The sequence below is a fragment of the Octodon degus genome, unplaced genomic scaffold (assembly GCF_000260255.1).
Source record: "Octodon degus isolate 3935 unplaced genomic scaffold, OctDeg1.0 scaffold00246, whole genome shotgun sequence".
Lineage (NCBI taxonomy): Eukaryota > Metazoa > Chordata > Mammalia > Rodentia > Octodontidae > Octodon > Octodon degus.
In genome coordinates this window covers 1,524,479-1,537,156 of record NW_004524822.1, presented here as the reverse complement: position 1 = coordinate 1,537,156, position 12,678 = coordinate 1,524,479, and the positions used below count along the sequence as shown (strand labels likewise).

The 12,678-nt window shown below is 42.8% G+C and overlaps 1 protein-coding gene across 1 annotated transcript in view; it reads right to left on the bottom strand.

Moving 5' to 3' along the window:
- The window catches only part of Ccdc170 (coiled-coil domain containing 170), a 141,712-nt gene that overhangs the window by 60,654 nt on the left and 68,380 nt on the right, over positions 1–12,678 (bottom strand). Inside the window, exon 6 of the mRNA XM_023706237.1 lies at positions 3,295–3,612. Coding sequence (XP_023562005.1) covers positions 3,295–3,612 — 318 coding nt within the window. The remainder of the gene's footprint in view (positions 1–3,294; positions 3,613–12,678) is intronic.

The window sequence follows — 12,678 nt, the reverse complement described above, 5'->3', positions numbered from 1 at the left end:
CTGTAGCTCAGTTCTACAAGTGACGCCTAGCCACCAGTAACTGTCACGGTCATTATGCATGTCCACAACACATTAGAACTTTGTGCGATATCCTATCCTCAAATTGTTAAAAGTGCTGGTCATTTATTTGCCATTCCAGTATTTATCTTATGTTTTACTCTTAGTACTTCTTTGCTATCATGAAAATTTTTCTTAGTTAAATTGTTTTGAATCATTTAATTTTCTGAGTATTGCTTAATCTTAATTTTTGTTCTAAGATTTATACTGTTTCTTTGACTTACAATTTATTTAAAAAGACATTGTATGATATCTTCTAGTACTAGAAACTTTAAAAAGTATATTTCCATTTTCTGTTGACTTATAAAAAAAAGAGGTTTGTGCCTATGTTATTTGCTTATTATTTCTTGCCTATGTCTTATAAAATGAGAAACTACTTTGGCAATAACAACACACAATGTACTAACCATTGTTACTCTCCTAAAATCTTGTTTTGAAATTTTGTACCACTGTTTTTATTTATTTTTTTTCTTTCTTTAAAATAAAAATAACTGATGTCATAAAATAAAAAAAAAGAGAATGCAGCTGTATATCTATCCTACTTTGAATATACAGATACAAAATGGTCGTTCATTTGTATCCCCTTTTTTGGTTTAGTTTTGTCAGAGAAGGGCATTCCATTGCCATTTAAATATTGTAGGTACATGAATTACACAAAATATTCCAATATAGTCCAGTAGTCCATAATAGTAGTGGGTTTTCCATAAGACTGGCAATGTCCGAAGCTGTTGACTTAAGCCTTTTACAGCTCAGTATATTAATATGGCTTTACTTTTTATACTTTGCTTTTATACTTTTCTGCTGGATGGTTAAGACCAAGATAAAGCAAGACCTATGTAACAAGAAATGTAACTTTTGGATCTGATAAAGTCAGTCAAACCCCTCAGGATTTACCCTGAAACCATGTACCGCACTTTGTAGATCCTTTGTCAGTATCAGCTATGTGGATGAGTCATGGCCATTGCTTGACCAATTTGCTCTCTGGGAAAGCCTGAGAAAATGTTTTCTCTCCATGTGACTCTCCTTAGGCACATTCTACATCATCAATCACATTCCTCTGTGGCTCCATAATCTCCTTGATCAGAAAGTTTGGGACACCACTGAGTTACAGGATGATACAGCACAGGTTCTCCTATGTCCTGAGTCCTCACTGACCTTGAAAGGCTGGGGCCAAAGTCTTGGCTGTCCTTGCAGCCCTTCTTTTTCTCTAATTTTTGGTCTGCAAACTTAGTAAAGCCTCATTAATTAAGACTTTATTTTTGAGTTTGATGCTCATTTAGTCCACGCTGAAATAGGCTCTGGTAATGACTTACAGATAATGCAAATTATTAGCTAGGCATATTGGCACAGGCCTATAATCCCACCATTCAGGAAGCTCAAGATCACCAAAAGTTCAAGACCAACCTGGACTACACAGTGAGTTCAAGCCAAGCCTGAACTACAAGCCCAGTGAGACCCTAAGTAAAATACTTTAAAAAGTGAGAATTGTTAATGGTACGTTAATAGTATAAATGCCTTCTACACATAATTGCATTAAACCCTTTTTCTTCATTTATTAAATAGATTCTTTAAAAAAAATACTTAAAAGACTGTCCTGCATATGAATGCATTATGTAAAGAAGTAAAAGAGAGAGGAGAGAGGACAGGCTACAGCAGCAATAACAGTATATACTATTGTGATTGACCAGGCAGCAGGTTAAGAACTTCACGGCAATATTTTTTTGTTTAATGCTTATTTTGAACAAAAACCTCATGAGGCAGATGGTACTACAGGTCTAGAAACCCTTATTGCTAATTCCAAATCTCATTTGTGGACAAAGCCTGGCCTGACCTGACCCAGCTGAGCAGTAAACCCTGACCCAAAATGACACAGAGCTACTTGTAGTTTCCACTCATCTGTCCTAAGGGTGCCCCAGGGCTGGCTGAAGCCTGGCAACCGTGCCAGTGTCGGGGTTCAGTCCAGACCTCCTTGCAGAGGACTGGATACAGTTGCTTCTGTACAGTCTTCCTGCCTTTTCTGTCTTGCTTTTCTTTTTTATTTTAGGGAAGGGTCTACAGGGTGTTCACGGTCTCACTACTAGATCAGACTCACCAGTGATTCTCCTGTTCACGGCCTCCTAAGTGCTGGGATTTGGACTAGAGACTATGTTAAAAGATGGAAACATATTTTCTCCTTTTGAACTAGTATGACAGGAACAGAAAAAGCAGTATACTGGAATTATATGTGGAAGTAAGACAGAATTATTTTATGAAGGGGTGCTAAATTTTTTTTTTAATATTTTATTTATTTGGTACAGGGTCTCACTATGCAGCTCAGACTCATAAAGATCCTCCTGTCTCAGCCACCAAGCCCAGTCTCAATTGCCCTCTCAGCATGCCCCAGGGGTGGGGCCGGCATGGCAGGCCCGGGAATCAAAACCCGGGCCCCCTTTTCTGTCTTCCTAAGCCCTGAAAAAGTTGTGAATTCCCACAGATCTCCAGTAAGGGCCGTGCCTCTCATGCCCGCACCAAAGCTCAGAGGCCAGGCTCCCGGAAGCCGCCCGTGGTCGCACCGCCCTGAGCAAGCCAGCAGCGGGTGTGCAGCCCGGCCAGCGGCTGCTGCAGTGACTTGGGCCCTCCTGAGGACTGCACACAGTGACAGTGACGCAGCTGAGACTAGCATGGCAAAATGGGGCTTGACGACACGCCCTGCTCTCCTCCACCCAGGTGAAGGGACAGATTTGCAGGTGCTGGCGCGGCCTTCCCGTGCGGAGTGCATGCATGCCCAGCAGTCCCGCCTCGATGAATGGAAAGAACCGGCAGGCGCTGGCCCCTCTCTCTGCGCTCCTCCCCTTCCGCTGCCCTCGGCGCCTGGCCTGCACACTCGGGTGTGGGAGAGTGGACGCGGCCCGCCCACCTCCTCCGGGGCAGCTTCCACGAAAGCCTTTTTCCTTCTCACCAGAATGAACGGCCTCCTTCGGTGTGGCCAGCAGCTAACAGACGCACCCGAGTGCGTGGAACTGAGCCGCCAGGAACATAGCATTTAAATGGCTCTTTTAACTAATTTGGATAAATCTTTTGTTGATCTGAGCTTTAAAAAAAAAAAAAAAAAAAAACTTTTATTTACTTTTTTCTTTTGGTAATAGGAGGGATCGAACTCAGGACCTTGCACAGGAAAGCACTTATTCCACTGAGCTATCTCCCCAGCCCCTGGCCCTGGACTCTGGGAAAGCTTGTAAGCAGCCGTCTCCCACTCACCCTTTTCCTGCTCTCTTCCTGGCTGCCCATTTCTCGAATCTTCTCCAACACGGCGTCCTCCGAGGGCCCAGGTGCGCCCAGCCTGCCCCTCAGCAGGGCTGCGATTTTCTCCCTAAACGCAGAGCTCTGGCTTTGGGAGGCCGCGACTGCATCCCGACTGGCCTTCAAGCGCTGCTCGGTCTCTGCAGAGCTTTTCCGCAGGAGGCTCAGCTCCTGCTTCGAGGCGTCCCAAGCCCGCCGGTCAGCAAGCAGCCTCTCCTGGAAGACCTTAACTTCCCTTGCAAGAGCGTCCCTTGCCTCTACAGCACGGAGAAAATCCTGAAATAATGACAGAGAGTGAACAACGTCAGCCACCAGCCAGGTATCTACAACCACACAGATTTACCTGGCTTAAATTATTTGAATAAAAAAAGTTATCTGAATAATGACTTTTTAATCCCTGTTTTAAAAGACAGGCATTCTCATAAAAATGTCATTCAATAGAAGTGAACTAGATCTGTCTTTCAATGTTCACTGGCTATTATCTTCTTGTCTCATAAAAACAAAACTATAATTGATAGAACTAGAAGAGGGCTGGGAAGATGGCTCAGTAGAATAACAGCTTGCCTGGCAAGCATAAGGTCCTGAGCTCAATCTCCAGTACAGCAAAAAAAAAAAGAAAAGAAAAGGAAAAAAAGAAAGGAATAAAACCAGAGGAAAAAGAAATAACTAGCCATTTGGCAGTAGAAATCAAAGGTAGAAGTTAAGGTATCATACTGAAAACAATAAATAACCTTAAGGAATATAATATAATATAACATAATATCATATAATATAATGTAATAGTATAATTAGATTCTGGAAACTGTAGGGCACAGAGGAAGTTACCTGTGTACCTGTTTTTATTTACTGTAATCTAGAATGATCCACAGTGGCACTAAATGGGCCTCTTTTACACTAATTTTTAATCACTTGTGAGCATCAACTTCCAAAATATGTTCATTTATGTCAAACAAGATTAAGCAGTTAATCAGTGTTACTATAGGATTGCCAGCTGGTTAATTGGTAATTTTTAAAGATTAAAAATATTATATTAGGAGCAAAAAGTCCAGAAGGGAAACAATATCTTTGAACTACAGATTCGACATCTAATGGTCTGGCAATATTTCAGGCTGCTAGTTAAAACGCAATCATCCCTTTTAAAAGGAATTTCTCTCCACCACAGCCTGGAGACAAGGGAAAAGGTTAGCTGAAATGCTAGTTCCTCCTCTTTAGAGAAAACGTAACATTTTACTCTTCATTATGGTGATTTTTTTAAGGAAATCTCAAGTATCAATTTGAAAGAAAAATCACAGGAGTAGAGGTAGTTAGAAAAGCCTGCCCTTTCCAGAGACGTAATGACTAACCACGGAGCTGATTTTATAAAGTTCCTTGCTTTTGGAGATCTTGGGTTCCCGTTTCCTCTTTTCCAAATTAGGATCTCTTTAGAAAGGACTCACGGCTGCTGCTAATTAGATTATGGCCTTTCAAGTGGAATCAAGGACACTTTATCAAAAATACAATGTGTATACAGTTTACAGATTTCTCCTCAGACACGATAGTAAGGTAAGAGCTATTTACTCACTCAATTAGGATAGCCAGCGTTCACCTTGCTCATTGCAAACATTTCACTTAGCAACTACAATCTCACATGGGAGATTCTAAATTCAACAAGGCACAGATGAAAATTAATCCTAATCTGTTTTCATTGATAGAACTTTGAAAGAAGTAAGGGATTATCTATGTATTTGCTTTTCTAATTTTTAGATATGATTAATGTTTCAGGGCCAGGTGTGGTGCTTGCCTGTAATCCCAGCACTCAGGAGGCTGAGGCAGGAGGACCATTGTGAATTTGAAGCCAACCCAGGCTACATAGTGAGTTGAAGGCCAGCCTGAACTACACAAGAAGACCCTGTCCCAAGACAATTAACCTTAATCTCTTCAGAGTCCTAAAACCATGTGGAATATTATATATAAACTTTATTGAAACAAACCCCTAATGCAAAAGGGGAAAGTGTGTACAGTCAACAGAGTGATATTTGTAATCAATTATTTTTTAAAGCCCTCAAAAGGACAGGAGGATCACTACAAGTCCAAACTGCATAGCAAGACCCTGTACCAAATAAATAGAAACTTAAAAATAAAAAATGAAAAAGCCCTCAAAAGACACAAAAAGTATATCAGATGTTTAAGCACAATGAATTCACTGTCAGTTTGAAGACTGACCAAGTGGTAACTAACACCAAAAGAGCAACAGACACAATTAAAATATCCCAGCTCTGAGGAATTTTCCTGCATCAGAATCGTACTATTACTTAAACAAACTGAAAAATGAGGACTAAAACAACCTTCCAACAAATCCAAAGCGTTGGAACCCATACTCATCTAATAAAAATCATAAAAGTAGTTTGTGATCTTGCTACATGAAGGCGCAGTGAGCAGGCCTGATTTCTTCTTTCTGGGCCCTTTCAGCTCTGGAACTCAGAGCTGTTTCTTTGTGAAATGCAGGACCAGGAGCCAGTGACAGACCTTGGGAACAGCCCACCCCCTCCAGCTCTGATTAATCGCTTGGAGATTCAGGGGGGGCGCGGGGCTGATCCGCTGGAAATAGATTGCCCTCACACTGCAAATGCAATTACCTGCACGGCTCTCGGGATAAAGCCTCCAGACTGGAGTCTGGTTGCGTGGCTACCTCAAGGATACACTGAAGTAATGTGACATGGGCGTCGTTGGCCAGGACCTGGGACTGCTGTCAGACCACACTGACACAGAACGAGAAACAAGGAGCTCCCTCCAAGAAAACTCAGGGCTGACCTCCAACGAGGAAACAGCTCCTGTGGCCGAGGGCGGGCGCTGGATTCGCGGTGATGTCGGTCGCTTTAAAACGTTGTATAATGAGCAAATCTTGAGGATCATCCTGACTAATTCAGCAAGTGAGTAATGGTCTTCTTCACCACTGCTTTTAACAAAAGTTTTATAAATAATACGGTTCAGACATTCAATCTAGCTTCCCAATTAAGTGTAGGAGTCGGAATGAAGTCATGAAAATGTTCCAAGTGTTGTGTTTCTAAAATGCCACCTATTTTCCTGTTATGATGTGGCTACTATTGTATGGACCTAGGTGTGCTGACACCAAATTGCCTCTCAAAAATAACTAGTTATTGTCAGGGTGGGAACCTTTAGCTAGATCTTCCTTCCTCCAATCCTAAACCAGTTTTATAGAATTTAAATATTAGGGCTGGCTGGGGAGATAGCTCTGCGGTCTAAGTGCCTGCCTGGCAAGTGCAAGGACCCAGGTTCCATCCCTGGTATGGCATGCCGAGTCAGCCCCGGAACCCCAGACCCCCCATCCAGCACTGGGGAGACTGAGACAGGAGGATCACCGTAAGTCGGAGCTGCATAGCAAGACTCTGTATTAAATGAATAAATAAATAAATAAATAAATAAAATTTTAAAAATCAGTTGGTTAATTCTACCTAGAGCAGTTACAATGAAGAAATAAACTTTAAAAAATAAATCCTCCAAGGAGACACTCCTATTCCTTGCTGATACAAGTATGAATAGATACAATTTTGGTATAAATTATTGGCAATAATACCAAATACCAAACAATTAATATGCCTCACAAAATTTAATATCATTTATCACTGAAATTCCAGTCCCAAGAATGTATCTCTGAGAGCTGGGCTGGTGGTGCACACCTACAACCCCAGAACTTGGGAAACTGAGGCAGGAGGATCATCTCGAGTTCAAGGCCAGCCTGGACTACAGTGAGACCCTGTCTCAAGAACCAAAACAAACAACAAACAAAAAGAATGTAACTTTAAGGTAGATTACTTAATATGGGAGAATATATATATATATATATGTGCAAAATTACATAATTAGAACACAGTTATGTGTCTGACAAATGGAACTGACTTCTGAGAAATATATCGTTAAACAACATTGTCCTTGTACACTCATCAGACAGTGCACTTGCACAAAGCAGGGTAGCTTGGACAGGGATGTAGCTCAGCAGCACAGCACCTTCCTAGCAAGTGTAAGGCCCTGAGTTCAATTCCCAGTACAAAAACAAAGTCAGTTTTCAGAATTTTAGTTACTCTTTCAGGTTCTCATACTAAGGAGACAATATGATGTTTGCACATACAAGATTGATTTATTTCACTTACGAGTGTGGTCTCTAGTTGCATCCATTTACCTATAAAAGTCTCAAGTGTATCTTTTGTATAGCTGAATAATACTCCACTATATAAAAATACCACATCATTTTTATCCACTCCTCAGCTGATGGGCATTTGGATTGTTTCCGAGGTTTAGCTATGGCAAGTTGTGCTGCTATAAACATGGGTGCACAAATATCCCTGTAGTATGATGTTTTCAGTTCTTCTAGAAAAACATGTAGGAGGGAGATAGCTGCGACAGGGACAAATGTGTTCAAAGGGGAGGAACAATGAGAAAAAAAGATGAAAGAAAGAAAGAAATATGTGGATATTTATGATTTCTTCTGGTCTACTGAAAGGAGAAGTTAATGCTGAAATTTTTATCTTCTCCTTTTTAATTTCTTGTAACTTTTTGACAATTTGTCATGCTTATATGTCTGGTAATCTAAACAACTAATTTGAAGCAAACATTATGAAATAACTATTGTTGAATTCCTATTATTTTGCTTAATGAAATTCTGTATCATTTCTAATGTGGCTTTTTTTTACTTTTTTTTTTCATTTATGTATTTGGCACAAGGTCTCACTACACAGCTTGCACTCATAGGGATCCTCCTGTTTTCAGCCTCCCCAGTGCTGGGATTACAGGTGTGCACCACCACATGCAGACTCAGTCACTGGCTCAACACGCCCCTGGAGTGGGGCCGGTGCAGCATGCAGGACCAGGGATCAAATCCTGATTTCAATGTTTTCCAAAGCAGGAACTAAGTCCACTGAGCTATCTTGCTGGCCCTTCTCTCTCTCTCTCTCTCTCTCTCTCTCTCTCTCTCTCTCTCTCTCTCTCTCTCTGTCTCTCTCTCTCTCTCGCTCACTCGATCGCTCACTCGCTCACTCTTTTTTGTTAAAGTAAGGTGGTGGTGATATTACTAGGCAATGTAATTCCCTGGGACCACTGTCCTATATGTCGCCATTATTAAGTAGCTAGGATAGCACCATTTTCACCTACATGAGAATGCACAAGCAACTTCAATTCTGGTCACTTGTAGCAAAAGACACTGTCACTGGGGGACAAGAGGGAGGAGGATGTGACCCAAGGACAATTGCGCAAGCACTCACGTCCATTTACAGCGTCAGTCATGACAGAAAGGCCACGACGCATGCATGCATGAGGGGTGCCCACTCTCATGCACACTAAACTTGGGCCACGTTAGTAGAAGTAAAGCAGCAAGATCAAGGAAATGATGCCCTGTTCTGTTTCCTTCGAACTAGGCAAGGCCTTAGAGTCTGACACCGAGTTCTGGGAATCAAACTTTAATCTCGCTAACACTCTCCTACAACTGTGCTATTTAAAATGTGCTCCAAATGGCGAGACCATGTATGCTATGGTTTGTTCCCAGTGCCAGGAAGATAACTGCAGAGACTAAGGGTCTGAGTCTAGTCATTTCCATAACAAGTTCAAACTGAGGCAACACCAAAGCATGTGACCGTGACCTTCATTTTTGAGCAAGGCCGGGCCCTGTCCAAGCTTCATCAAACTCCATGGTAGGAAGCAGGTGGTACGAGTTGTATGCCTGCTATGTACTATGGGAACAGATAAAACGTATGTGCTATGTGTTACATTAAGGCAAATTTGCCAACAGTAATCTAAACCTAAAAAGTATATAAAATCCAGAACACATTTCTCTCATGAAAAGACAATATAAATTTAACTTTACCTGTACAGAATATATTAGTAGCCCTCCAGATGGAGGACTGAAAACAGATTTTTTTTTCAAGACACATTTGATTCATTTTAGATGCACACTACAAATAATTACCTTGAAACTGGCTTAAAATCTTTTCTGCTGAGCATGGTGGCGCACACCTGTCTTCCCAGACTCAGGAGGCAGAGGTAGGAATATCAGACCAAGTTTGAGGCCAGCCTGGGTTACCTAAGTGAGTTTCAGGCCATCCTGAACTACATAGTGAGACCCCCATCTCTAAATAAATGAATAAATAGTTGATAGTCTCAATAAGCCTCTATGAGATTTACTTCCTAGTCAGTCTTAAAATAAAATGTAATCATTAATAGTCATTAATCCAGTAAAGATCTAAATGAGCAAACCAGAAGTGAGTTCATTGTCATAATCAAACTTTGAAATATTGAGATAGGGCCAACCAAATAGCTCAGCAGATTAAAGTGCCTGCTTAGGCAGATGCAGCAGCTGGGGTGCAATCTGCTGGCATGCCTGCCCCGCCCCCAGAGCATGCTGAGACCACGACTGAAACTGGGCACGGCGGCGCGTGCCTGTAATCCCAGCACTTGCGAGGATGAACACAGGCGGATCACTGCGAGTGTGATCTACATCGTGAAACCCGATAGACCCTGTCCTAAAATACAAATAAATAAATAAAATACTGAGATAAGTGCCGTTCATTCAACATGTGCATGTAGAACCCTCACATAAGGAACCATGTTCATGACTTCTGTTGAGATGTGATTGCAAAACTTTTGGAAGTACCATAGTGATTCTCTACTTAGCTTCCTATGCACATACTTTCAAAGGATGGGTACAAGTCTATTATTTTTCCTGTTTATGCTCATTATATTTATTAAATTTTAATGTTCCATTTGTGCTATTTATCTCTTAAAATTTGGACTTCTGCCTTATGTATCTTTTAAATGATTTTTCCATTAATTTATTTTATTTTGTTCTCTATAAGTGTTTGTCAGTGGTGGGTTGGAAATAAAGAAAATTATTCTTCCTCACTCAGAGTTTGGGGGGAAAAATGCTATAGTGCATTAGGCAAATAGGAAAGATGGTGAGAGTTTTGAAATTGTGTTTTAGGAGGAAACATTAAAAGAACTAAGCCTTTTCCCTGTGTCATCAAATTACCCAAAGACTGCAGGTTTGCTCTGCTCAATCCCATGATCTGCGAGATGGGAGCCGCAGGGTAATAGTTTCCTCTGGATGAGAAGCCTCTCACCAAACAGCTGATCCAATGGCATCCCGACCTCGGAGACCTCGGAGCACGGTGAGAACTCAGCTTCGCTCTGCAGTCGCATTATGGGCTCACTGCATCCGAGTTGACACCGGACGTGGCTGCCCAAGAAGCCAACGTGCCCCTGGGCTTCGCTACAGGGCCGCCAACAGCCTGCCCTGAGATGGTCCCACTCCGCTTGGAGGACCATGGACAGCGCCCCGGCACCTTCAGGGAGGACGCGGGCAACAGGGAGTGGTGTCCTCCTCACAGGCTACTAGAACCATAATTTTTTTTAAATATTTATTTATTTATTTGGTACAGGGTCTTGCTCGCAGCTCGGACTCGAAGTGATCCTCCTGTCTCAGCCTCCCCAGGGCCGAGATTACAGGCATGTGCAACCACACCTAGATTCAGTGGCCAGCAGGGCATGTGGTACCAGGAATTAAACCCGCATCCTTGCCCTTGCCAGACAGGAGCTTAGACAACTGCGCTATCTCCCCAGCCCCATAGAGCCATAATTTAAAAGTGTTATGTAACTGTGTTTTTTTCTAAATGCTGTTCTACCTGATCTTAAAATTTTAGAATGAACCTAAGAAAATTCGATTATCACAATGCAACAGAATGCCATTGTATTGCACTTACAATGTCAGTACGAGAATATAGTACAAACGGGGAAGCAGAAAGAAAGCGTAACAGAAGAAGCACCAAGTTCTTCATATTTCATGCCAGAAAGACAAAAAATGCAGTTTCAAATTGATGAGTCAAGAATAGAAATGTATTAAAGTCTTATGGCATAAGTCCTACAGCTTAACAGCTGCTGCCTCATTTTTTTTCTTTTTTTCTCCATAATTTTATTGAGAAAAAAATAGCAATGAGACAGTTTCAAACCAAATTGGTAGGACAGATTCAATAATTAACACATTGCATACTCTCTTCCTAGTGGTAATTGCTGTACAAGATGCGGACATGATATCCTATTTACAAACACTATTACAACAAATACCTCTATTCATTAAGAAAATGTAATTATATATCCTAACCACTTTGAATACACAGATACAAAATGGACATTCATCTGTATCCCCTTTTTTGTTCAGTTCCATTATTTGAATAGGTGTGTTAACTCAGCAAAATATTCTAAAAGAGTCCAGTAGCCCATAGTAGTATTGGGTCTTCCATTTCACTGGCAATGTCAGAAATCATTTTCTTTTTTCTTCTTCTATTTCTCCTCATTCATTTTTCCCCTCCTCCTCCTCCTCCTCCTGCTCCTCCTCCTCCTTCCTGCTCCTGCTCCTCCTCCTCCCTCTTCTTCCCTCCTCCTCCTCCTTCTGCTCCTCTTCCTTCTCCCTCCTCCCTCCTCCTTCCCCTCCTTCTCCTCCTTCTGCTCCTCCTTCTGCTCCTCTTCCTTCTCCCTCCACCCTCCTCCTCGCCCTCCTTCTCCTGCTCCTCCTGCTTCTCCCTCCTCCTCCTTCCTCCTCCCCCTCCTCCTCCTCCTTCTGCTCCTCTTCCTCCTCCCTCCTCCCTCCTCTTCCTCCTCTTGCTCCTCTTCCTCCTCCCTCTTCCTCCTCCTCCCCCTCCTCCTCCTTCTGCTCCTCTTCCTCCTCCCTGCTCCTCCCTCCTCTTCCTCCTCCTGCTCCTCTTCCTCCTCCCTCCTCCCTCCTCCTCCCCCCCTTCTCCTGCTCCTTCTGCTCCTCCTCCTCCCTCCTCTTCCTCCTCCTGCTCCTCTTCCTCCTCCCTCTTCCTCCTCCTGCTCTTCTTCCTCCTCCTTCCTCCTCCCTCCTCCTCCTTCTGCTCCTCTTCCTCCTCCCTGCTCCTCCCCCTCCTCCTCCTTCTGCTCCTCTTCCTCCTCCCTCCTCCTCCCTTCTCTTCCTCCTCCTGCTCCTCTTCCTCCTTCCTCCTCCCTCCTCCTCCCCCTCCTTCTCCTGCTCCTCCTGCTCCTCCTCCTCCCTCCTCCCCCTCCTCCTGCAGTGCATGCTTGCAACATATGACAGTCCCCTCAGTTTGGGAGACTGGTGTGCACATCAGGTCTTGATCACTCTCCAGCCCTTTCCCCTCCTACTCTCTTCTTACCCCAGATCCTTCCCCATCTCCAAAGAGTCAACCTCCCTGTTTCCTACTCTTTTTCCTTTATTTTACTTTTTGCTTATATTTTAGGTTTCTCGGGCCAGGGAGATGGCTCAGTAGAATAAGCGCTTCCCTGGCAAGCGCAAGGGCCTGAATTCAATCCCCGGTTTAAAAA